Below are 24,100 nucleotides of genomic sequence, written 5' to 3' on the forward strand. Positions count from 1 at the left end.
GTCAGATGTCTCCAGACAAGCATTTCAACTCATCCATACTTACTAAATTTCCAATGCTGTCATAAAACCAGGAGTTCCAGCCATCAACAATGCACTCTGGGGATTTATCTCCAGTGTAAAGCTGAAAAACAGAATTGAATACTTTTATATGAATGTAATTGGGTAGGCAATGCCAAACAGAACAAAATCATGGTGGCCATTGCACTGCCTGACAAGTTGTTCTTAATAACGGTACCCCCATAATGTGTGTACCAGGTTAGAGTTAGGCCATATTTTTATTCTGATTTCCCTAGTTCTATCACGAGTTCGGAGACTGTCTGTGTTAGCAAAGTGAATATACCCCCTACCCATAGGTTTAAATTCCTTTACACGACTTGATGTAAAGTAGGCGAACAAAATTAGTTACCTCCATATTGGTACACACACTTCTGGAGCACTTTTAACTATGGTTTCACCAGTACAGTACTGGGGTTAAGAAACTTTGAATTCAAATTTGAAATATCGGTGGTTCCAAACCTTTTATGGCTTGTACCCCATACTGGGGCCTTTTAGCACTCGTGGCCCCCTGTTCCAGAGAGTGATAAAAATGGGCCGAATAGGCTGTGATACAAATCTGTCACAGCAAACTTTTACTTTTCATTTTCAAAGTTTTTTTCATTTCGCAATAAGCTGATTTATTGCATCATTCATATTTCATTTTACTTCTTCTTAGTAAGAACTAGATTATTGCATCATAAGTGGTTTTCCAAGAGTTTTAATAGGCACTGACATTAGAGTAGGTTACGGTTTGATTGAAAGAATGCAAAATGGCTCATTCAAGGTTGCTTGCACAAGGGTCCGAGGCAGTGTTCCCTCTAAAGTGTGCGCGCGCACACAGCTTTCAGAGGCTGCGCACACGCATAGATTTACTGCACACAGACGTATTTCGATGTAATGTAACAATGTGCCTAGTTGGCAGGTTGAGAAAGGTTGTTGTTGGCCCACTTATTACCTGGTTAGAACGCCAAAAATTCTTCATGGGTTTTTGCAAAAATATTAGTCATTTCCAAAAAAGTGCGCACACACCAAAATTTCTGCGCACACATACTACAAAAAACTAGAGGGAACATTAGTCCGAGGAATTCCGCGCCTCTAAAAAAGGTTGAAAACCAATGGAATAGAGCAAAGATAGGTAAATGACTTACCTCTTGTAATACTGGCAACACAGGTGGATCCCTCTGTTGAAGAAAATAAATGACGAGTAAGGTGTAGGCGTAGGAAGATAGCGACCCACGTGAAGCGTCTCCAATGCAGCATCGTTTAACGAAGGCCTTCATAGCATAGCCAAGTACTCGACATCTTTCGTCGATGCTGGCATATAAAGCTAACATTGATGTGTTTCGCTGCGCCTGGGTGGAAATAGACAAAGTGTTAAAAAAGCTTAAAGGGATGTCAGAAATAATGGATCGGACAGGGTTGGGCATTTAGAATCAAATATTCGAATTAAATAGTGAAATATTTGAATTGGTACAGACAAAAATTCCAAAATGTGGCCATCATGTTTTATTTCTGTGTGCCATAGGCCAAAGTGAAATTTTTGAAATTTTTCATTGAAGCAATATTTTAATATGCAATCCGGACATATGGTTCTTTTCGTCCTAGTGAGTAATTGATAAAGCACGTTCCATATTGTGTGTGAATTGTGTTAAACACTTTGTTCCTACTTTTTGCGATTTATAACCTTGTACAGAATGAGTGTGAGAACACTTCTTAGAAGGGTACTCCCGAAGTATGTGAACCAAGATGGCAGACACTGGAACATAGTATGTGTACCAGGTTAGGGTTAGGCTATAATTTTAGGCACAAAAACTATGGCAGTGGCTAGTTCCCGAACTTGTAATAGAAATAAAATAAGGAAAATTGGAACAAAATTATGGCCTGACCCTAACCTGGTATGCATACTACGCTCCACTGTGTTCGCCATCTTGGTTCACATACTACGGGAGCGCCCTTACAAGTACTCACCAGTAAATTATATAAGCTGATATCTCCCTCCAGTCCAGCACTCGGATGATAAAACTTAACAATCGGCACTTTAGCTGTCGTGATTGGTATTATATTACGAAGATCTGGATTTTTCCGCAAGACTTTCGCAAGATCTTCAATAATACTTGCAAAGTCTAGGTGCTGAAATATGAACAAAAATTCCATGAGTATTATGGTTCGCTTTCCCCAAATAAGTCGAAGCTCCCGAAGTATGTGCACCAAGATGCCGCACAACCTGAACATAGTATGTGTACCAGGCTATGGTTCAAGTTGTGTGCCATCCTCGTGCACATACTTCAGGAGCACCAATAAGTCTGGTGACCATGGGGACACATAACTCTAATGCTAAAATAAAAATTTTCGATCTCACCCGACTTATATTGGATATTCACATTTCTCCATTTACAATATTTATGTTCTATCCGCATATTTGCATCGTGCTTTCAATTCAATTATATCGCTAAAATCCATATTTTAATTGTAATTTTTTTGAATTTTGAAGATTCTTCTCTAAATTAATCTAATCTAGAAAAGAGATTTAAAATTTTTTTTCTAACGTACCTCCCCAGTAACGTTATCTGTAAAAGTCATGCAAATATCAAGGTCACTTCCTCGAAAAGTGAAACGATTACGAGAGGATCCAAACAAACACATTTTCACGTACTCGCTGTAGTTTTTCCGTAGAAATTCATGTAGATCGGAGCAAACCCTCTCGCGCATCGAGACTTCGTCTTGTAGTGGAACATAGTAATCTGGTAAATTAATTTTGAAATTGTAAGAACTAGAATTCGAAATTTTAGTTTTTAATTTTTGTCAGGGAGGGGAAAGGGAGGGGGGGTTAAATCACAGGCCAGAGGAAAATTTTTTAAAAGTTTGAGAACAAAATCAAAAGCAAATAAAACATAAAAACTATTATTATCTTAAATCATATAGAACCCAAAATTTTCACAATTTTTATAAATGTTAACCCTCTTACCATACATGTCCTTACAAACAGTGTCTAGCATGAACTTCAATCTCTCTGTGAAGGCAGGCAGGGGGTTAATCTTAATTTTTACTTCGTCTGGACATTTTGCTTTCCTGTGTCCCTCCTTCTTACAAGATCCACATATTAAAACAGGGGATTTCCCATCCGTGAGGGAGGACTTTGTAAATTTGTAGCAAGATTCGTAGCTGTAAAAATAAAAATTTGACTCAGACATTCGACTACGAAAAGCTTTGGCGTATACATAGCGTAATTTTTGATAAACTATGAGTATAAGTTTATTTTGACTCCATAATCAGCTTAAAAGACGATAAAATAATTAATGAAAACAAAATAAATAAAACTGATTACAGAATCTGGAAAGCCAACAAAACCCTGAGTAAGGTTTGAAACGTACAGATGTGTTGTCAAAAGAAGTGGAGCGTGTTTGCTCACCCAAGGCCTTTAGTGAACCTAACTTTTTTCGAGTTTTTGTAAGACTTCAACTCCTTCTATTATCATTAAAGGACTGAAAATGGCACAGGGCACAGAATTGATTATTTTGACTATGACTTGAGAATACAAAACAAACTCCTGTGAAAACAGAGGTGTGGCAAAGCGCTACATACCTCTGATTAACAGTTACGTGCAAAAGGATTGCTGAGCACCTCACGACCGTAGGGTAGGTAACGTAACTGCTGGTCAGTTATGGCTTCCCCCACCACCAAGTCCATGCTTCCAAAAAGAAATAACTGGCTAACTGATCCCATACCAGACATGGAAAGGTAACTAGGATGGGATAGGATTTACATATTTATCCCGGGGGAGAGGAAAGCCGATAAGACGACTTAATCATAAGGCAAACCACAGTCCGGTTACCAGTCCAGGTCGGGTATGGGATTAGTTAGCCAGTTATTTGCTTTCAGAAGCATGAACTTGATGGTGGAGGAAGCCGCAACCGACCAGCGGTTACGTGAACCACCCTACGGCGCGAGGAGTCCAGCAATCCTCTCGCACATGATCATCCCTGCATGGGATTCGAACCTGCAATCCCACGAAGGGTAATCAGAGATGCAGTGACGAGCGTATTCCTTAACGCTTAGCACGATGCGCCCCACCGCCGAAATAGGAAACTGGACGAGAGGCTGTGGTTCAAAATATGATTAAGCTGTCGTATCGAGTTTCTTCGGCACTCTGGCACACAAAACCATAATTAAATAAAAACCAAATCTCACTTCAACTCTGGTGCAGAGGAATTTCTTGTTTTGACGTTCAATTCCTTCAAATTATTGATCATGTCATCAATCATTACATCAGCATATTTCGATATCGTTGAATCATTCTTGCTTTGTTGTTTACTCAACTGTGACAAATGACCTTTATCCCTCATTGCACTTGTTGATTGCGAACTATCTTTATCCATGCGTGACATTTGAACTTTAACCTCATCAAAAGCTGATTTTATTATTTTATCTGCAAACTCTTCCGTCGTCTTTATGGAATTTTTCATCGCACTTTGCTGATTTTTTGCTACACCTTCTGGCGGAATTTTCTTATTCCTTGTTTTGGCAGAATTATGTGCCGTGTGGAAATAAAATACACAGTGTTTCAAGCAGGTTTGAAAATACGAGAACAAAGTCTGTGGAAAAACAAATAAAGTAAAATGTTACATCACTTCAGAGAGGAACGTTGATAAGGCTTAGAGACAGTTCAAAAAGCGCTCTGGAAGTCTGTGTACCAAGATGACGCACAACCTGAACCCTAACCTAGTACACATACTATGTTCAGATTATGCGCCATCTTGGTGCTTCGGGAGCATCGTTCAAAAACAGGATGGGATGTTATTTTTCATTTTTATCATGGGGAGAGTAAAGCTGATGGCTCAATCGTAAAATAGGATTTTCATATTCAATTCCAGGAAGAAAAAAAGAGATAAAACGGCATAATCATAATGGCGAACCACGACCCCCATGCCGTTAATAGTTCATGTCGTGTATGTGATAAGTAGGGCTGGGCATTTTTGAATACCTTGTGATTTCAGAATCAAATCGAATAATATTTTTCGAATCGAATCTCGAATACTTGAAAATATATAATTGTAAGCGACTTTATTATAGTAATTGGTCCTCTCAACAAATGAATTACCGAAGACATAGAATAAATCACCCAGATAGATTACTGAGCTTTCACACAGAATAACAAACACGTTTTATCAATAACTCACTACAGAAAATAGTCATATGTTAGAATTCCGTTGAAAAAATATGACTCCAATAAAAAAAAATTGGGGAATTCACCTCGACAATTAGCGGAAAGATGAAAACAAGATGGCGGCGATTCGAAATTTAGCTCTGATCCGATTCGAATAATTTACTATTCGATTCGAATATTCGATTAGAAATGCCCAGCCCTAGTGATAAGTTAACCAGTTATTTATTTCAGATGCTTTGACTTGATGGTGGAGGAGGTCATAACCGGCCAGCGGTTCATGAACCACCTGTCCTAAGGCACAAGTTAACAACAACTTTTGGCGCTCTGGAAGTATGTGCACCTAGATGGCGCACAACCTGATAACCTTAACCTGGTACACATACTATGTTCAGGTTGTGGGTCATCTTGGTGCACATACTTCGGGAGCATCCAACCCAATTTTTTTTATCTGACTGTTCAATCAATTCTAAATATGAATTTCTAACCTGGCTGTTCATTGGTTTACACATGTTCCACTTGGGTGAGCACGGGTCTTCAATAGCGATTCGTCGATGTGACCACCCTCTCTCCGATCGAGTCACTCTGCCAGACTTTCTGATGGTTATAATCTAAAAACAAGATTTCTCTGTTAGCGCCTAGTCCAGTTCAGAAAATCTTTTTTGGATATGGCAATTCCAAGATTACTTATTTTTTTTGGCGCCAGAAGTGTGTGTACCAATAGGGGGGTAACTAATTTTGTTCGCCTAATTCACATCAAGTTGTGTAAAGTGACTGAAACCTATGAGCAGGGGGTATATTCAGTTGGCTAACACAGACAGTCCCCGAATCCGCAATAGAACTAAAACATGAAAAATTGGAATAAAATTATGCCCTAACCTGGTACACACACTACGAGAGTTCTATTTTTTCTAAACATTACATTATTGTTCTGTGTGTTATATAATTACTGATTATTGTCAAGTCTGTCTCGCTGCATTTGTTACTAGCTGTTATGTATCAGACGTTGGTGCAATTAAGTTCAATTTTGAATGTTCCTCTGTTTAGGTTGAGGTGTGTTTTAGTTTCTCGAAGATTCATTTCAAAGTATTCTGAGTAAACTTTCACCAAAGTTTCCAAGCACACAAGACATCTCAGAAAGTGAATTATAGTCCAAAAAAAAAAAATTACCAAATTTTCCATATCATATTGAGCGGAATAAAACTTCAAAATCCCAAGCCATAACTCTGCAAGAGAAGGCGGAGCTTTGCCGTCGAAACATCTCCCAAGCGTGACCGGTACAAGAGGATTAATATTTTTTCCTGCATCACTTTCAAGGCTGTTTTCGAAGCCGAGAAACGTCGCTCCTTTCTTTGGAGATTCACTGAATGTGATTCCAATATCTTCATCAGAGTCTGGTGGAAAGGAATAAAACTCGGTTAGCTTTTTCCATATTTGTGCGATTCTCTATCATGTGCGTAGCATTAACCTCCAAGTCTGGGTACTCCTGTAGTATGTTATCCAAGATGGCGGACACCGGAACGTGGTATGTGTAGCAGGTTAGGGTTATGCCATAATTTTATTCCAATTTTTCTTATTTTAGTTCTATTACGAGTTCGGGGACTAGCCGTGAGTGACTCCCGTAGTATTCATACCTAAAATTCGGGCCTAACCCTAACCTGGTACACATACTACGTTCCGATATCCGCCATCTTAGTTTGCATACTACAGGAGTACCCAAGTCTGTAACACATACTTTCTGCGTAAATTCTATGTCATGTTTGTGTGCATGTGTTCTGGTTGACAACATCTCCCTCTGTACATTTTCGATTAGGGGCTCCCGAAGTATGCGAGCCAAGATGGCGTTCATCGGAATGTAATATGTATACTAGGTTAGGGTTAGGCCATAATTTTAGGTATAAATACTACGGGAGCCTCTTGGCTAGGCTTCGAACTGATAATAGGACTAAAATAGGGAAAATTGGAAAAAAATTATCGCCTAACCCTAATCTGTTACCCATGTTACGTTCCGATGTCCGCCATCTTGGTTCGCATACTTCGGGAGCCCCTTCGATTATTACAAACAGTTAGGCTTGCAGACGAGTATTTTCTCATAATGAGTTGAATAAACAGCCTCAAGGTCACCTAAGGGAGAGTTTCACTGTTTTAACTTACCAACAATGTAAGACAGTGGTCCTCAAACTTTTTAAGCCACATCCCCTTTACAGGATTTATTTATCTCACGGTATTCGGCGATCCCTGATTGAAAACTCATTAGTAATGTTTCACCTGTATATTCAGCTATGTCATCAATTTCCTCCTCAACTTCAGGTGTTTTCTGTTCTTCTTTTCCAGAAGGTGGCACTGTCGGGTTATAACACCATTCTCCCTCCCCATTTTGAACTAAAATATCCTCATTATATCCTGAGCCCCCAAGAAGAGAGTCTATATCGTGACTCGCCATTATCTAAAAAATTGAATTTCATTATCTTAAATTTTGCAGATATAGTGAATAGATACGCATTCTCACATTATGGAAATGTTTAAATGGCGCTCCAGAAGTATGTGTACCAATATGGGGGTAACTAATTTTTTTTGGCTACTTTACATCACAGTCACTTTACATACAGGCAGTCCCCGAACGCGTGATAGAACTAAAATAGGTAAAACTAAAATAACCGAACCAAAACATACTTACTTCATGTAAAACTGGCAACCCATAATTCTGTTGCAGATAATATATCGTCATCAACAAAAACGAATGTGGCGCCAGAGAGCCTTCTTGTTGGCAATCGACTTGACATAAACGACCCCACAATCGAAGCAACATCGCAAGCTGAAAATATAAAATAAAACTTTCAGATTTTTTCAAACTGGAATCTCCATTTTTGGGAACTATATTTGTGACTTGTGCCAATGATTTGGTTTCTACTAGACTAACTACTTAAACTTCTTCTATGCTTTTGCGCAGGTGGAACCGTATAATGCAAGAATGCTGTAACAAGAGTGGAGACGAGAATATGGGTCAGAGACCGAAGACTTATCGATCGAAAGTTAGGGAATCCCCCAAAACAGAAACTGCGATTTCGATTTAAAAAATTCTGCAAACCTGAACTGGATTGTTTCGATTAGTTTTCAGTCAATATCAAAAATGTAGGAAACAATAGCCAACTCCCCACGTCGTCGTCGAAATACTACTCGAGGAAATACGTCCGGTCCGTAGACTTCCTACCTTATCACAGTTCTATTTGTCCATGAATTTCCTACCTTAATCACAGTTGGTTCTATATGTCCATAAATCTTCAACAATCGTGTCGTCTGAAGAGCTTTTGAGTTGTTGTGGCTTAAACTGCAACGGACATTCGTCTGTTTGTCTGTTATCTCAATTCTTGGTACTTTCGCCGTAAATTCCTCTTGAATGTCGATGAATGAATCTGAAAATATTTTTCAAAAATTAAGTTAATTAAAAGTCAACTACACTGTAAGCAAGCAGAACAAATTGAAATATAAGTAGATATATAAGTGCTGTAATGTCATGGATGGTTGATTTTAATGATCAAATCAATACAATATCTCTAATTCTGTTGTCAAACAAAAATCAATCAATCGAATAATATATTGCTTGAATAGTATTTCCGAGGACAAAATACAGAATGGGTTCAACATAGAAGTCAATGTGTTTCAACGAGTTGCAACTTAAAAATGCAGGATGGTTGCGTTAAACAATGATTTGAATGGTTTTCTATTTCTTATAATTTTGAAAAATCAAGTTCTATAACCAGTGTTATGCCATAATTTTTTTTTTGCGTATTCAAGCTTTCCCCAAACAATTACTTGAAGTTCTACACTTTATCATGACCCAGAGCACTAAATTCAATTCATCCACAATCTCAATGAAGCAAATAAGGTCACATAAACCAAAATGTGCATATTTGGGTTTTTTTTGGTGCTAATTAAGAAAATTGAGAAATGTTCAGAATGTTCCCAGAGAGCCTGAAATTTCACATTGCCTGATTTGCTGATATATTTTACAATTGGGAGTTTTGCCTGAATAAATGATTGAATTCTATGCAGCTTACCCAAAAGTACCGGACCAGCTGACAAACCAATCCTGAACCAAAATATACATGATATAAAAAACAAAACTAATACAATTTAAAGTCGCACAACCTACCACACTCTTTCAATATCTTCAGCAAGGAAAGCAAGACAGCAGGAGTACTTAGCGTTCCAGCGTATTGAATATCAACGTTTATATCGCTGGTTTTCAGACCAATCTTTGTTACTGATGATCCGTACGGAACAACTCGACAACCTTTTAAAAAAAACAGTTACGATTTCAGGCCTTTTCAAGTTATCCCCTGCCACTAATATTATGACTCATAATTAGCAAAAAATATTCATAAAAGTATTTATAACACCAAACGTAAACCCAAAAGATGAACGGGCCCCATAAACAAAATATAATGAGTATTCATATATTAGTAGACGAAATGGAAAAGGTCCTTGATTTCTGCTTATTGTAAGACTTGATGCAAGTTGAGACAATATTGTAAAGGAAATGGCCGGGATTTATGTTAAAAATCTTAAGAAAAATTATTCCCGTTAAAATATTTTGTTATGGGCGCTCCTCAAGTATGTGTACCAATATGGAGGTAACTAATTTTGTTCCTCTACTTTACATCAAGTTGTATAAAGAGACTGAAACCTATGGGCAGGGTGTATATCCACTAGGACAGACAGTCCCCGAACTATAATAGGTAAAATCGGTATAAAATTATAGCCTAACCCTATCCTGGTACACATACTACGGTAGTAGGCTTACACATTTTTGTACAGTTCAAGTAGTTGATGTGTCTATGAATAAGTATAACAGTGATAATAAAGAACTGAAGTAGCAACATTACAGAAAATATAAAGTAAAATTTCTCCCCAAGAACGACAAAATTACTCACTGGAAGGTATTACTCGCCAGTTTGGAAATGTTTCTCTACAGCAGGGGTTCCCAAATCGCAGCCTGTGAGCCAATTAAGGCCCGCCTAATGATGTACTATGTCCCCTGAACTCAAGTGGTATAGTTTAACACTTTATATTTTTAGTTTTCTGCGTTCTAGGTACCGCCAATTGTTACGCCATTTCCGCAGTTTAGGCACAAGTATATTCACAAGAATTCAAATAAACCGGCTTCAGTCAGAAATTTTCATCACCTGGCAGTTTTTCCTGAACAATTTCATCAAGTCTGGTAACAACGTTCATCCTCTCTTCAGCGTCCTCTAGTGACATCATATTCTTTTCAACGACTGACACTAGAAGACGATCTAGCACTTTGAGGGCTGCTTTGGGAGGAGTTTTCAGTTGTCGTAATAGTTCATCCTAAAACATCGAAAAAGAAGGTGGGTGTTAGTCATATAAATTACCCGTCTTAATACTTTACTCTCCCAAATGCATAATAAAGACAGAATCCTAATAGTTGTTTTGTAAATAATGATTTTCAGATACATCCCACACTGCTCCTGAAGTATGTGACCCAAGATGGCGGACATCGGAACGTAATACGTGTACCAGGTTAGGGTTAGGCCTAATTTTATTCCAATTTTTCTCCTTTTAGTTCCATTACAAGTATTCGTATGTGAAATTATAACCTAACCCTAACCTGGTACACATACTACGGTCCGGTGTCCACCATCTTAGTTCACATACTTCAGGAGTACCAAAAATTCTGTTTTGCTACCCCTTTTTGTGCTGTTTAGCTGCCAATCCAGGACTTTGTCCATGGCCGGATCGCACCCAATGCAATGAATTTAGGTAGGAAATGCAGAACCAGGCAGATTCCTTCCGAAACATAGTAACATATTACGGCCAATTTCTAGAGCAGAGGTAGGTAAGGTTTTTGAAGGACGTGCCAAACGCCCACCTAGACTGGCTGGCCATGTAAGGTTACATTTTATGAACGATATTTACAGTGTTACAAAAAGCAAAAATGGAGAACAATAGACCTTGCGCCAAAACTAAATTTAATCACAGTCTTACTTGAGCTATTTCTCAGCTGAAACACCAAAATTTGGTTTTACTTTGGTTGTAGCAGCATCGGGCGGGTCAGATTGAATTACCCGACGGACCGGGTTTAGCTTGGGGGCCATATTTTGCCAATTTCAGTTCAACAGCCTTGTTCAGAGCACAAAAACATCATATATTGAAGAAAATACCTGTTGCTTGGCTTTCCCCTCTTTCTTATGTCTTTTATCCTTGATATGCTTATGTGCAAGCTGTATAGTGTTCAGATGGTGGGAGCAAAGTCTACAGAAATACTTGGCATCTGGGAAAGTTGCTGATTTCTAAAAACAAATATTTTTTTATATTTATGGGTTATTTTGCTCCTATAATGATCTTAATCAGCAACTGTAAATAGAGATAAGATCAGGCCCAAAAAATCCAGCTCGACCCAGGCCCGTGGGCAATAAACCCGACGCGAGCTCGACTAATTAACTGGATATGCAGACCCGAGCTCGAAGCAAACCCGAAATTTTCATATTTTATTCATGAGTTCATTGAATTGTCTTTGCAAGAGTTTAGTACAGTATGTGTCGTGTTGACGAGGCAACATCTGTTTTTTTGCAGACCACAATCTCTTGTGGCTAAAACATGGCCGAAACGCCTCATTTAAAAAAAGTCAGCGATAGAGAAGCCCGACCTGACCCGAACGTAATGATTGACATTTCAGGCTCGACCCGGGTCGAATTTCGGGTTGGGTCTGGCTTCAGATCCTAGCTCTAACTGTAAATGGCCACAAGCACTAGAACGAGAATATCGGTCGGAGACCGAAGACTTATCGATCGGTACTGCGATTTCGATTCATGACTCTATAGTGACACCGCGTGTCCCCTCACTAATCAATTAATAACTGCTAACTATAGGACATAAATCATCCAAAATCAATAGGCTTCTGGTCCGAGATATGATGAATGCACATGCAAAATTTGGCGCAGATTCAACCACGCCTTGGTGAGATATCGCATGCATCTAACATACAAACAGACAAATACCTACCAACATAATTACCGATCTAAAGACCGATAAGTAATGAGACATTCCAGAGGCTCAAAGAACCACCGTGCAATAGTTTGTCTTTAATTGTCAAAATTGCATATGGTATAAATATATATATATAAAAGCAAACCTAATACAGGCAAAACAAAATGATTTTTGATCTGTATCAAGTTTAATAATAGTGGAAAAACCTAAGGTATTTGATTACATTTAAACCGAATATTATTATAGACTTTAGGATTTGAAAGGAAACTCGCGGAACACTGGTTAAAACCACTCCATTGGAATAGCGATATAAAAGGTACTCCCGTAGTATGTGTACCAGGTTAGGGTTAGGCCATAATTTTATTCCGATTTTCCTTATTTCAGTTTTATTACGAGTTCGGGGACTGCATATTTAAAAAATTGATACATTGCTTTCCTACCTTTTTCAGTCTAAAAATCAGGTCTTTTTCCAATCTGGATTCAGCCTGTAACAGTCCCAATTCTTCCACTTTCTGCTTTTCATCCTTTTCAGTAGTCAGAGCTGAAGCAGAAGAAATAGGAATGATAAAGATGAAACTGGTAAAAACCGGTCTAACTAAGAGTTTTCCCAACCTTTTTTTTTCAAGCAACCACAAGTTTTTTAAAAATAAATTTTGTAAAATTGTAGCAGGTAGGTAATTCTCATGTCCCCAAATGATCACTAAATCAACTGACTGACTAATAACAACATATATCATGTTTTTACGCTGTGATACATCCTACATATACAAACACTATTGAGCAACACTTCAATACAAATATGAAACAAACAATAAAATATACTAAAGAAAAAGCCGTAACATTTATATTTTCGATGAAAAAAATAGGCGACCCAAGAAAATTTCTAAGCAACCCAAATTTGGGCTGTGGCCCATTGGGCCGAGGAAACCCCTAGTCTATCCCATTGGTTAAGGAACTCTCACAATCTATTCCACCTTCAAAACACTCCAAACACCTGTGGCCAACTGCTCTTGTATGAAAATGCCTACTTTTGCTTTCAAAAGGGGTCTATGAGTCACATTTTTGCCTTCGTGTTTAATAACGAAAAGTCAATAATAGTGTACTAGCGTAATGTACTAGCGTGTTTGATTAACTATTTATGTCATATTATAAAATGGGTATAAAAGTCGATTGGGACCAACGCATATAAAGGGTTAAAAGGTTTCTATGAGTCATATTTTTTCCTTCGTGTTTAATAACGAAAAGTCAACAAACGAAAGTAGAATGAAGAATGCATTACAGTTATTGCGAATAGCTCATAGTGGAGGCCATAACTGATAGCCCTCCAAAAGAAAACCAACCTGGGGGCCCCTAGAAGAGGCAGGAGGCCTGTTTGAGACCCTGGTCGAACAGGTGATCGCTGGCTCTCCAACCCCAGTTGAAAAAATTTGGGCACTGACCTCCCACATGTAGGGACGTCGATGTGGCGACAGAACTCCAGCCACGAAAATCAAATTTTGATATTAATATCCTTCCTTAATTAATTGTGTGCAATTTCAATTTCAACTCCATGAAAATCAGATTTAAAATCCTGATTTCCGCGAGTGTAAATATTATGCTCCTACACCACAGCTGCATGTAAAACACCCAAATGTAGAATTAATAAGCAACTCCTTACATGGCGTTGCAGGCTTTTGTTCATTTTCAGGCTTTTCCACATTTCCATCTTTCCTAGATATTTCTTTATTTTTCTGAATGGAAGACTCTTTTTCTTCGAGTGTTTCGTTCATTTCATTTTTCGTTGTAGAATCAACAAGTGTGTCTGATATTTCGTCAGCGATCTCAGCTAAAATGATTATTTTAAGGAAATAAATATTCCATTTTAGGGCCAATTTCATACAAAGTTTCAGTGATTTCGTTTTGATCAAAACACTGTACAAACAGTCAGTATTATGTAAAAAGACATTTATTCTGAAAGAAAGGAAATTGTTGCAAAGTTTAAATATATTGAAACAAGGCCAACTGACTAATACGGACACTGCATTGTCAGTGAAATTTTAGACAAATGTTAAAAAAATGTACTGAATGTCATGAAAAGGAGTACAAACGGTAATATAGGATGGGATTTACCAACTTATCACAGGAAAAGGGAAGGCGATAAGACGACTAAATTCTCTGGTGAACTTTTTTCCGGTTACCAGTCCGTGCCAGGTATGGGATTAGTTAACCAGTTATCTGTTTCAGATGCATAGATCCTATGGCAGCGAGGAGCCCAGCAATCATCTCGCACAAAATTATCCCCCCTCGGAGACGAACCTGCAAACTCACGCTGGGTAATCGGTGGTACAGTGGCAAATTTCTGAAATAGATTTTATAAACTTGCATAAAAATCCTATTCTTACTTTCAGATTTGTTCGTATCATCGGTAGGGCTGGCCACTTTGGAATCTAGTTTCTCGATTTTGTCTTGCTGCTGCTTGTCTGCAAAAACATAATTGGGAATGAGCAATGTAGGCATAGACAACTTTTTGAGGGGGCGTGAAGCTAATTAAAAATAAAAATATTTGTTAAATTTGATTTGATCTTGCCAGCCTTTTTTTGGATATTTTCATTTCAAAACTTGACATTTATTTCAGCACTTACGTTCGTTCCTTCTTCCACATATTTTAAATGTGTTTTTCCAACAAAACATATTCCACCTTACTATCTGTTATTTGTAGCTTATTCTTATTTTTGAGATGGGACGCAAGCCTCAACAAAGTCTCAAAATGTTTGCGAACCACTGGGAATGGGCTCACTTATATTACGGCTAGTAAACTGATAAATCGCGGGTCGAATCCAGGACTTCAAGAATTTGATTCACACTACATCTGTTTGATCTTCATTCAGAAGAATTGGTCTCATCATGTTAGGATATCTGATCTTCAGAGCTTTCCTATTTAAATCTTCCTTATTTTAATGTTAAACATCTGAACTGATCAAATACCACAGTTTATCATATACTGTATATCCTTCAGCTTATAAGTCGAATTCAAAACTTGGAAAAACTTTCCTCTCTCCTATTTCAACATACCTGATGCTTTATCTCGTTTTTTCTTCTTTTCCCTATTTCTGCGTCTTTTCTTCTTTTTCTCAGTATTTTCAGCTTTATCAATTTCAGTCGGATTCTCGTTGAATTCTAAGAAAAAGTGAAGAAAGTGAAATACGCAGAACTGTTTTTCCTCTTTTTATTCATCATTATTTTTTTTATAAAATTTTTTATAAGACTTTCGGGATCAGTATTGTACTATGAAAGTGTAGTATAATATACATTCAATATTTACACATGCCCTTTGAACTATACAATAAATCCGATGTAAGTGTCGAATAATAGAAAAAAAAAAATTTTTTTTATCAGCCGACTCATTTTCTGTCTTTATTTTATAATTTCATATTGTGATAACCATACTGACAGTTTGATCACAGCGTTTGAATACTCACAGCACTGTATTTCTATAATAATCTATCCTATTGTTCTTTTTTGCCATTGTTTTGTGGAAATAAAATCTCTCTCTCTTTCGAGTAAATTACCGAAGATTACTGTTGGTTAGTTAATAATAAATTTGAGTCATTTTTGAGTCCCCCCCCCCCAAAAATGGTACTTGCTATTACTCAATTTAATTGCATTCTCAACGAATTCCCTGAGCTATTTTTATGCTAAAACATCAAAATAAGGACAGTTGATTAGATTGTCTATCATGGACCACAATCCTATGTCTAGATCGGCATAATTAAAGCCAAATAGGGAAAAACAGTTGTTGTGTCAAGCGTAATACCTAATCGCTCTAGTCTTGAAAACACTTGCAGATTACCAACAAAACGTAAACAATACTTAAACCCAAAATATGTCAAAATTAGACACAGGGGACCTCCCTGCATGTTAATCCTCTTACCTGTATCAGCCGTTGTTTCTTTGTTATTCACATTTGCATTGTTCACAACAAATTTATCTTCTGCTTGTCTAAATAGAAAATAATCATTTTTAAAATGTGCCCTCATTTTTTGTAATATGGTAGTAGCTCACTGCATATCATTGACTTCATGTGTGTCTCTAGCATTCGCTTCTGAATATGCTGTTATTAGTAACATGGTGTCCCTTATATACCAGTGATTCATTGCGTTTCTGTAGCATTTCGATTGACTGACAAAACTCCCGAATCACTGTTTCCTTACTACAGCATCCTTGCATTATATCAGTCGTTCCCAAACTGGAGGTAATCACCCCCAAGAGGTAATTTAACAATATTTAGGGGGTAATTCAGTCATCCACGACCTAGACAATTTCTTTTGTAATCCCCGCCCAAGCTTTCATAAAGCTCATCCATCTTAAAGTTGGATTAGTAAGTGGAAAAGGGAATAGTATTGAAGCATGTTCTATAAGTTAATTTTGCCATCACAATTCTCGTCACAAAATTGACCTTGCATTGGTGAATATTGGAAATTTTTTAGGTAATGCGACAAATTGCACGATGTCAATTTTATTTTTTGCAAGGGGTAATTGATGATTTATGGGCAACAATAGTGAAATGTTTTGGAACCACTGCATTATATCAGTACAATTGCACCAACACAAAAGCATAGAAGGATAGATAATTTACTCCAGCAAATACCATGGTCTCGCCATCGTACCTCTTATAACACTGTGCAGGTTGGCAGGTACAAATTACTTCAAGAATAATTATGTGCCAGAGGATTACTGGACTTCTCACTACCGTAAAGTGGTTTATGTAACCGTTTGTCAGTTATGGCTTCGTCCAGCATCAAGTCCATGTATCTCACTAAACAATCCCATGCCAAAAATAGACTGGCGGCCGGACGAGAGGCCATGGAACACCACTAAGTAGTCTTATCGACATTCCTCTCTCCTGGGTTAAATATTAAAATCATATCCTATCCATATAATTATTGTATTCTTGTTAGAGTGTAGCAAGACAACAAGAATCACACAAGACTAGAAACTCTGAATAAAAAGTCTTTCAACAATCCAAACATAACATACTTTCTCTCTTTTTTTCTGGTGTCAGATTTGATCTCCTCCAAGTCGTTGGAAATTAAAGGGTTCACAAATTTGTCGGCTGGACTTTTATTCGGTGAAGGTTTAGTTGTGCTAGAAGAGGTAGATGGAGCACTGTTTTGGGTTTGACTCTTTCCACCACCGATTGCATCACTAAGAAATGAGCCTGAATATAAAGTAGAGAAAAGTTGAGTATTTTGCGCTCTAGAAGTGTGTGTACCAAGATGGAGGTAACTAATTTTGTTCGCTTACTTTACATCAAGTTGTGTAAAGGGACTGAAACCTTTGGGCAGGGGGATTCACTCTGCTAACACTGACAGTCCCTGAAATCATAATAAACCAAAATAAGGTGGATCGGAATAAAATTATGGCCTAACCCTAACCTGGTGCACATACTACGTAAGTACAGAATATTTTGCTCAAATTATGACAGTTAAGCTTGCCTGCAGTGGTCTTATCCCCAATATTTCCGATTCAGACCTAATTTTGGGTAAATTCACCTAAAAAATGCAGCCTGATATCCTTGGTACTATTTGATTTAATCAACTCAAAAATCAATTAAGTGTAAAATGACAGCACCGCCACATCCTTGTAACAATAAGATTATTCTGGCCAGTCACGCTTCATTGATTACTAGAGTGAGAGTACCTAATTGGTATCTAATAAACTCTTGAAATACCAAACACACACTTACTCTGTCCGATTTGTTTTTCCTCTTTTTCTGTTTTTCCTGTTGTCACGGTAACAGTGAGATTTTTCGCCTTTTCACCATTTTTCATTAAAGTTTCCAGAAATTGAACTTTTCGATCAGATTCTGTCATATTTGGAGCTGAATTTGACAATTTCGGAGTGGCCTCCCCTTTTTGCCCCTTAGTTTGAGGGGTTCCGCCATTTTGGTGCTGGTAATAACCCTTTGAACTTTGACTTTCGACCCTACCAGCATCTTGATTTTGTCTTTGTTGATAATTGTTTTTTTTTGGTCGGTTTTGATTATTTCGGGAATAATACCCACCGGAATAATGATCATTTGGGTATCCATGGTTACGGCGAGGGTAACCCCCTTGATATTCCCCATTGTTTACCTGAAAATCGAATTTGAAAGGGGGGTTACTTTCGGCTCCAAACAAGTCTCTGGCAAGAGGGCTATGTCTGTTATTCCCATGCGGAACTTTCCAGTGTTCCTGTCGACGTTTTTCATTAGAATTTGGAGTTTGGGAACGTTGTGGGTGCTGTTGCTTTCTTGATGAATTGTGCGGAGTTGAATTTTGTTTCGAATTGATGTTGCCAGCCGAGCGAGACCCATGTTGGCTGAAAAAAAAAATTAAACTAAATAAAATGCACCAAGCACTAGATAGAAGTTATAGAAGAAAAAAATAATATTGAAAACAGGAATCTCTCGTCTCTGAGTAAAAAATGATGACTCTGAAAGGCAACATAGGGTTGATGGGAATTTAGGTGGCTCCAGGTTTCAGGAATATTTTTGCTCTGTGTGCAACCCTGAATTCCGAGAGAATAAGATCTTGATATTAAAATCTTTGTTGTTAAGACTGCAAAAAACTTGATGCTTTTACGTACGTACATACGTACTGCCGAAGAGAATTTCATCTTATCATCAATAAAACAGTGAAACTGTGACAAATCAAACGTTTCAACTCTCGACTCTTCTTTGACCTAAATGAAAATAACTCAAACACTCAACAATAACTCAAAGACTGGATAACAATAATTATTGCTAATTTATATGGTAAACATGGCCCAATTTAGAATATATTTAACATCATTAGGAAAGTAAAAATAGCAGAACATGCAATATTCTTTCAGCATAACAAAATTCTGGCCATTCATGCCCCAATGAGTATTAAATTAGGTCACCTGTTAGTTTGTCTTCCTCCTTTCGACGTTTCAATAATGCTCGGGTCATCGTTCTGAATATCTTTGGTTGTTTTACCTCCGGAAGCCATGTCGAAGGTCAAAATTTAGAAGAACGAATGAGTCATTGATGATTATCATTGAACCCTACTATGAGCATTAGCCTATTCCTGCATGAATAAGAAGTAATTTTTATGAATATTTTTCGGGGCTGGAAAGCTGATTTGAAATAAAAATGGCTCAAGCTCAAAAGTCGCAATATAATTAAACTGTGGCCATTTCTAAATTGAGAAGTTTTTTTTTACTTATTGTTAAATCATTAATGGATCATCATCTGGTGATATACACTCAGGTTTTTGCAAAGTTTGATTAATTTATAATGCTTACAATATATGTATTGCAATAATCCTAAATACAGTAGTGCACAGTTCTCTGATCCCACTATGTTCCGGCCTTTGGTTCAATAAACTTTATTTGTCTTCCAAACGAGGGTGTCTGGCACGCCGGCAGATTGTGACATGCTTATCTCAATTATAGTTTAGATTAATTGCAACGTGCGTAGAGCGTCACATGACCAAAATTGCGTTTTTTTTTGCTTGAAACACTTTATTATTTTTATTTCGAGGACTCCTTCATATTTTCAGATTGAGCTCCATTTTGGGTTTATTGTGTCAATATGGAGGATTAGTGCCAATATGGAGGCCAGTTCATCCCAAATATAGAAAGCTGCTATTGACAGTCAAGGATATTATGAGAAAGTCCAAGTATTTGGCTTGGCTCAGGTACGGGAATAAATAAAACAGTTCAATGAAGGATATTTTGTAATTTAATACATATTAGGTCTTTTAATATTATTCGATGTCATTTGCAGCAAACACCTGCACATGGTGTCACTGACAGTTTGACTGGATAGTTTTTTTACGACTCCTCCTAAATTGCAATGAAATTCAGAAATGATTGTCTTTTTTTCAATTTAGTTATTTTTCTTTTTTGTTCAATATTTAGATATTCCATTTTTTCGAAATGTATCATCTCTCTATCTATGTCTACCTACTAAAACAATATATATTGATAGGATTTACATATTTATCCCGGGGGAGAGAAAAGCCGATAAGACGGCTTATCCATATGGCAAACCACGGCCTCTCGTCCGGTTACCATTCCAAGTCGGGTATGGGATTAGGTATATTGTTTGTTTTCGGAAGCATCGACATGGTGGTGGAGGAAGCCGTAACCGACGTGAACCACCCAACGACGACGAGGAGTCCAGCAATCCTCTCGCACATAACCATCCCTGCATGGGATTCGAACCTGCAAACCCACGCCAGCACGCAGAGTAATTAGAGGTGCGGTGGTGGGTTCATGGGGGGCGTACCGGTATGGCCATACCGTACGGTACTCAGATGCATGGATTGGAATGAACCTTGCAGCAGTTACAATGTTGCCCTATTTCAGGTAGACATTGAGTCTGTCAGTCTCTTCTGTATTTAAATCTTTTTTCAGTTCTTTGTTCATGTTATTTTTTATAATTTTATTCATAAAAACAGAATTTTTAGTAAATAGCATCAACATGAATTACCGGTACAGGTAGTAGGCTACATTCATTCAGAAACTCTAAATACAACAGATCAGAATAAAATCAGAAAAAAAATTCAGAAATGAAATAAAAATTGCAGAATTCACAACAGGAATACAGTACTGGAGTACTTGTCTGCCTGTACCTGTATCGTGATGTTTGTCGCTTGTTGAGACAGCAATAGTGTCGACAACAGTTTCATTATAGTTTTCATTTAACGCAGTTAAGTTTTTTTTATGATTTGATCCATATTTAAAGGTGTCATAGCCACAGAAATAAAAGTATTATTCGTCATTGCGACATTCTGGCATCGCGATACTAAAGTCTCATATCCGCTTTTGTATTTTCTCAATTTGGCTGTAGGAGTCGATAACGAAAATCCGAATACTGTATCCGAAAAATTACGATCCCTGGGTTCGCAGGTTCGTATATCCCTCGATAATTACGTACGACAGGATTTATGGACTGCGCGTCGCCGTTCACGTAACCGCTGATCAGTCACGGCTCTCTCCACCACCAAGTCTGTGCACCTGGAAATAAGTGACTGAGAAATCAAATCCCATACCCAACACAGACCGGTAACCGGGCGAGGGGCCGTGGTACGCCATATAATGAAGTAAGTAAGAAAGTGGGAGTATTTAGTACTCAAAGTTAGGAGTACAGTATTTGACATTAGGTACCGGTAGGGTGTATCTCTTTTAGGGAAGGGGTTTCTAGGAAATCAAAGCTTACAGAAGTTCGTGATTTCTCAACTGATGGAAACATATTTTCTGTTTTCTTTTCTTTCTGGATAGATAAAAAAATTCCCAATTTATCTACAATTAAAACGTCTTAACGGCCTCCTGTTCAAGATAAAATACAGTGGTTATTTACCAGTGTGTTTCAGCAATTCCCTCGTTTAGGGATAGCCAAGTTATTTTGTCAAACTCCCCCATTCGCTATTATCTGCGACGCAAGATAATTTTGAAAACAATAACAACCTATTCTCCGAATATTATTTTTACACGTCTGCATTCAGAACTCTGACACAAAATAATAATAAAATGTTAGGGTTGATGTGGAGAATGAAGCACAAGTGGCTACATCGGACATTCATCTGTAATATTATGGTTATTGTTTACGACAGAAAGCTCAAATACCCTTTTTATCAAGCGTTAAAATATCATATCAAGTATTTCATAATTTGAGGTAGATAAAATGTAATTTTTTTCCCGTCACAAGCTTGAAAATATATGGAAATTAAGTTTAAAGTAATATAACTTTTATCACAGCTCGAATCAATACTGTGTGTTTAAATCAGAAAGAAATCAACCCTTATACGACGACTTAATCCTATGACACACCATGGCCACTCTCGCGCATAATTTTTTTCCCACGTGATTCGAAAACTTCCAGGTGAATCAGAGTCCCAGTCTGAATCAGTCTGCCAGCGTATTGCTAATGCTCAGTGCTATTTACCAACAGCCATAGGATAGTATATGATTTACATATTTATCCCTGTTTCAGGGAAGCCGATGAGCATGGACTTGATGGTGGAGGAAGCCATAACCGACCAGCGGTCACGTGAACGACCCTAAGGCGACGAGGAGTCCAGCAATCCTCTCGCACATAATAACCCTCGCACGGGATTCGAACCTGCGAACCCACCCAGAGTAATTAGAGGTGCGGTGGCGAGCGTATTCCTTAGCACGATGAGCCACACCGCCGCCTCATATTTGCATATTGCAGTAAATTCGATAGGACGGCTTGATTATGTGGAGAACCATGGCCTCTAGTCCGGTTACCAGTCCACGTCGGGTATAGAATTAGTTAGCCAGTCATTTGTTTCCAGAAGAATGGATTGGTAGCCTGAATGCCGGAGGAAGCCGTAAACGACTAATTTACTCTACAATAATTATAGAAATTGATAATTTATATCTCGGACTTTACTGGATACTCCGAACAGAATAAATTATACTCCGTTCAACACTTGTATTTCGTTTTGCAATTCGGCATATTATTTCTGAATTGCCTCCTGTTGATACAATACATTGAATACAATACAATTTATTTCGATCTTTCGTCTACAACACAAAACACAAATAAATAAAAAATACAGACAAGGGCTACCGAAAGATCGGGAAAATGGACAAAAAATATATGAAGGTTTATAACGAACGCTGTAAACAGCGCTTGCGCCCATTAACCCACACTCACACAAGTGAAAACACATCACGATAATCATAGGATAGGATAGGATTTACATATTTATCCCGGGGGAGAGGAAAGCCGATAGGACGGCTTATCCATATGGCGAACCACGGCCTCTCGTCCGGTTACCATTCCAATTCGGGTATGGGATTAGTTATATATTGTTTGTTTTTCGGAAGCATGAACTTGATGGTGGAGGAAGCCGTAACCGACCAGAGGTTACGTGAACCACCCAACGACGGCGAGGAGTCCAGCAATCCTCTCACACATAACCATCCCTGCGTGGGATTCGAACCTGCGAACCCACGCAGAGTAATTAGAGGTGCGGTGGCGAGCGTATTCCTAACGCTTAGCCCGTTGAGCCACACCCCGCGCCGTATACTAAAATAAATTAATGAACAGAGTACATGATCACAAGAAAATAAATTTCACGGTCGAAGCTTACTTGTAATGTTGTAAATAATTTTGATGAGTGAAAGCCGTGAAGAATACAAAAACATTTAAAAGCTATGTGACGGTGCTTGTGCCGAAATGCGAATACCGATAATAACAATTAATTGATTAGCTGCTGTTTTTTGTAAACAAATAAAGCTAAAAAGTAAACAACAAACATAAAAACACAAAACTAGTTTCGGGCGTTGCTTCTTCTGTCACAAAATTAGTTCGAATTCGTATAAATTGGAAGCCGGCAGCTAAGTCGATTATTTTGATTATTTTGTTATTCAGTTATTTGTTCTCTGATGATTGGATTGAAAGTAGAGCCTGGATGGTGGAGGAAGCCGTAAACGACCTATTTATTCGACAATAAATATATAAATTGATAATTTATATGTCACTGAGGACCGTATGCGGATAATTATGCGATAAGTTATACTCCGTTCACCACTTGTATTTCGTTTTGCAATTCGGCATTTTATTTCTGCATTGCCTCCTGTTGCAGTGTTGATAATTTCAAATTGCAGGTTTTTACAATTCTGCGCCGAATGTAAAAAGTTGGAGTCTTGGAGTTTTGGATTATGGCATGATAGTATTTGAAAGGATATGTTACGAAAATGGTGTTTTATTGTTCAAATCATTTCGTTCTTAGAGATCACAGGAATGAACGCAAGAGATAAAAGCCCGTAAGTTAATTTTTTTAAAACAGACTTTTTTGTGGAGTCAAAGCAAGATCATCTCACTCACACGAGCAGACTCATCTCCGTGAAGAGTTGTAGGTACTCACTTGG

At 37.9% G+C, this 24,100-nt stretch overlaps 2 protein-coding genes across 7 annotated transcripts in view; one reads left to right on the plus strand and one right to left on the minus strand.

Moving 5' to 3' along the window:
• The window catches only part of LOC120335190 (terminal uridylyltransferase 4-like), a 29,776-nt gene extending 10,498 nt beyond the window's left edge, over positions 1-19,278 (minus strand). The window contains exons 1-22 of the mRNA XM_039402674.2: positions 19,112-19,278; positions 17,934-18,547; positions 17,225-17,405; positions 16,119-16,186; positions 15,260-15,364; positions 14,590-14,667; positions 13,866-14,033; positions 12,649-12,749; positions 11,383-11,511; positions 10,384-10,549; positions 9,351-9,491; positions 8,444-8,610; positions 7,875-8,012; positions 7,466-7,643; positions 6,368-6,591; positions 5,686-5,808; positions 4,225-4,628; positions 3,002-3,198; positions 2,587-2,777; positions 2,005-2,166; positions 1,185-1,388; positions 44-121 (exon numbers count right to left, since the gene is read on the minus strand). Of these exons, the coding sequence (XP_039258608.2) occupies positions 44-121; positions 1,185-1,388; positions 2,005-2,166; positions 2,587-2,777; positions 3,002-3,198; positions 4,225-4,628; positions 5,686-5,808; positions 6,368-6,591; positions 7,466-7,643; positions 7,875-8,012; positions 8,444-8,610; positions 9,351-9,491; positions 10,384-10,549; positions 11,383-11,511; positions 12,649-12,749; positions 13,866-14,033; positions 14,590-14,667; positions 15,260-15,364; positions 16,119-16,186; positions 17,225-17,405; positions 17,934-18,547; positions 19,112-19,200 (3,906 nt within the window). The 5' untranslated portion in view covers positions 19,201-19,278. The remainder of the gene's footprint in view (positions 1-43; positions 122-1,184; positions 1,389-2,004; positions 2,167-2,586; positions 2,778-3,001; positions 3,199-4,224; positions 4,629-5,685; positions 5,809-6,367; positions 6,592-7,465; positions 7,644-7,874; positions 8,013-8,443; positions 8,611-9,350; positions 9,492-10,383; positions 10,550-11,382; positions 11,512-12,648; positions 12,750-13,865; positions 14,034-14,589; positions 14,668-15,259; positions 15,365-16,118; positions 16,187-17,224; positions 17,406-17,933; positions 18,548-19,111) is intronic.
• Positions 19,279-23,587: 4,309 nt separating this feature from the next.
• Positions 23,588-24,100, plus strand: part of LOC120335200 (N-acetylglucosamine-1-phosphodiester alpha-N-acetylglucosaminidase-like) — a 220,740-nt gene continuing 220,227 nt past the window's right edge. For 3 of the 6 annotated variants that reach the window (XM_078113520.1, XM_078113518.1, XM_078113519.1), the window contains exon 1: positions 23,591-23,995. In XM_078113520.1, coding sequence (XP_077969646.1) covers positions 23,916-23,995 — 80 coding nt within the window. In that variant the 5' untranslated portion in view covers positions 23,591-23,915. Of the gene's footprint in view, positions 23,996-24,100 lie in introns of all 6 variants that reach the window. The other 3 variants (XR_013476623.1, XM_039402687.2, XM_078113516.1) reach the window with 2 other exon arrangements.

The sequence above is a fragment of the Styela clava genome, chromosome 1 (genome assembly GCF_964204865.1).
Source record: "Styela clava chromosome 1, kaStyClav1.hap1.2, whole genome shotgun sequence".
NCBI lineage: Eukaryota > Metazoa > Chordata > Ascidiacea > Stolidobranchia > Styelidae > Styela > Styela clava.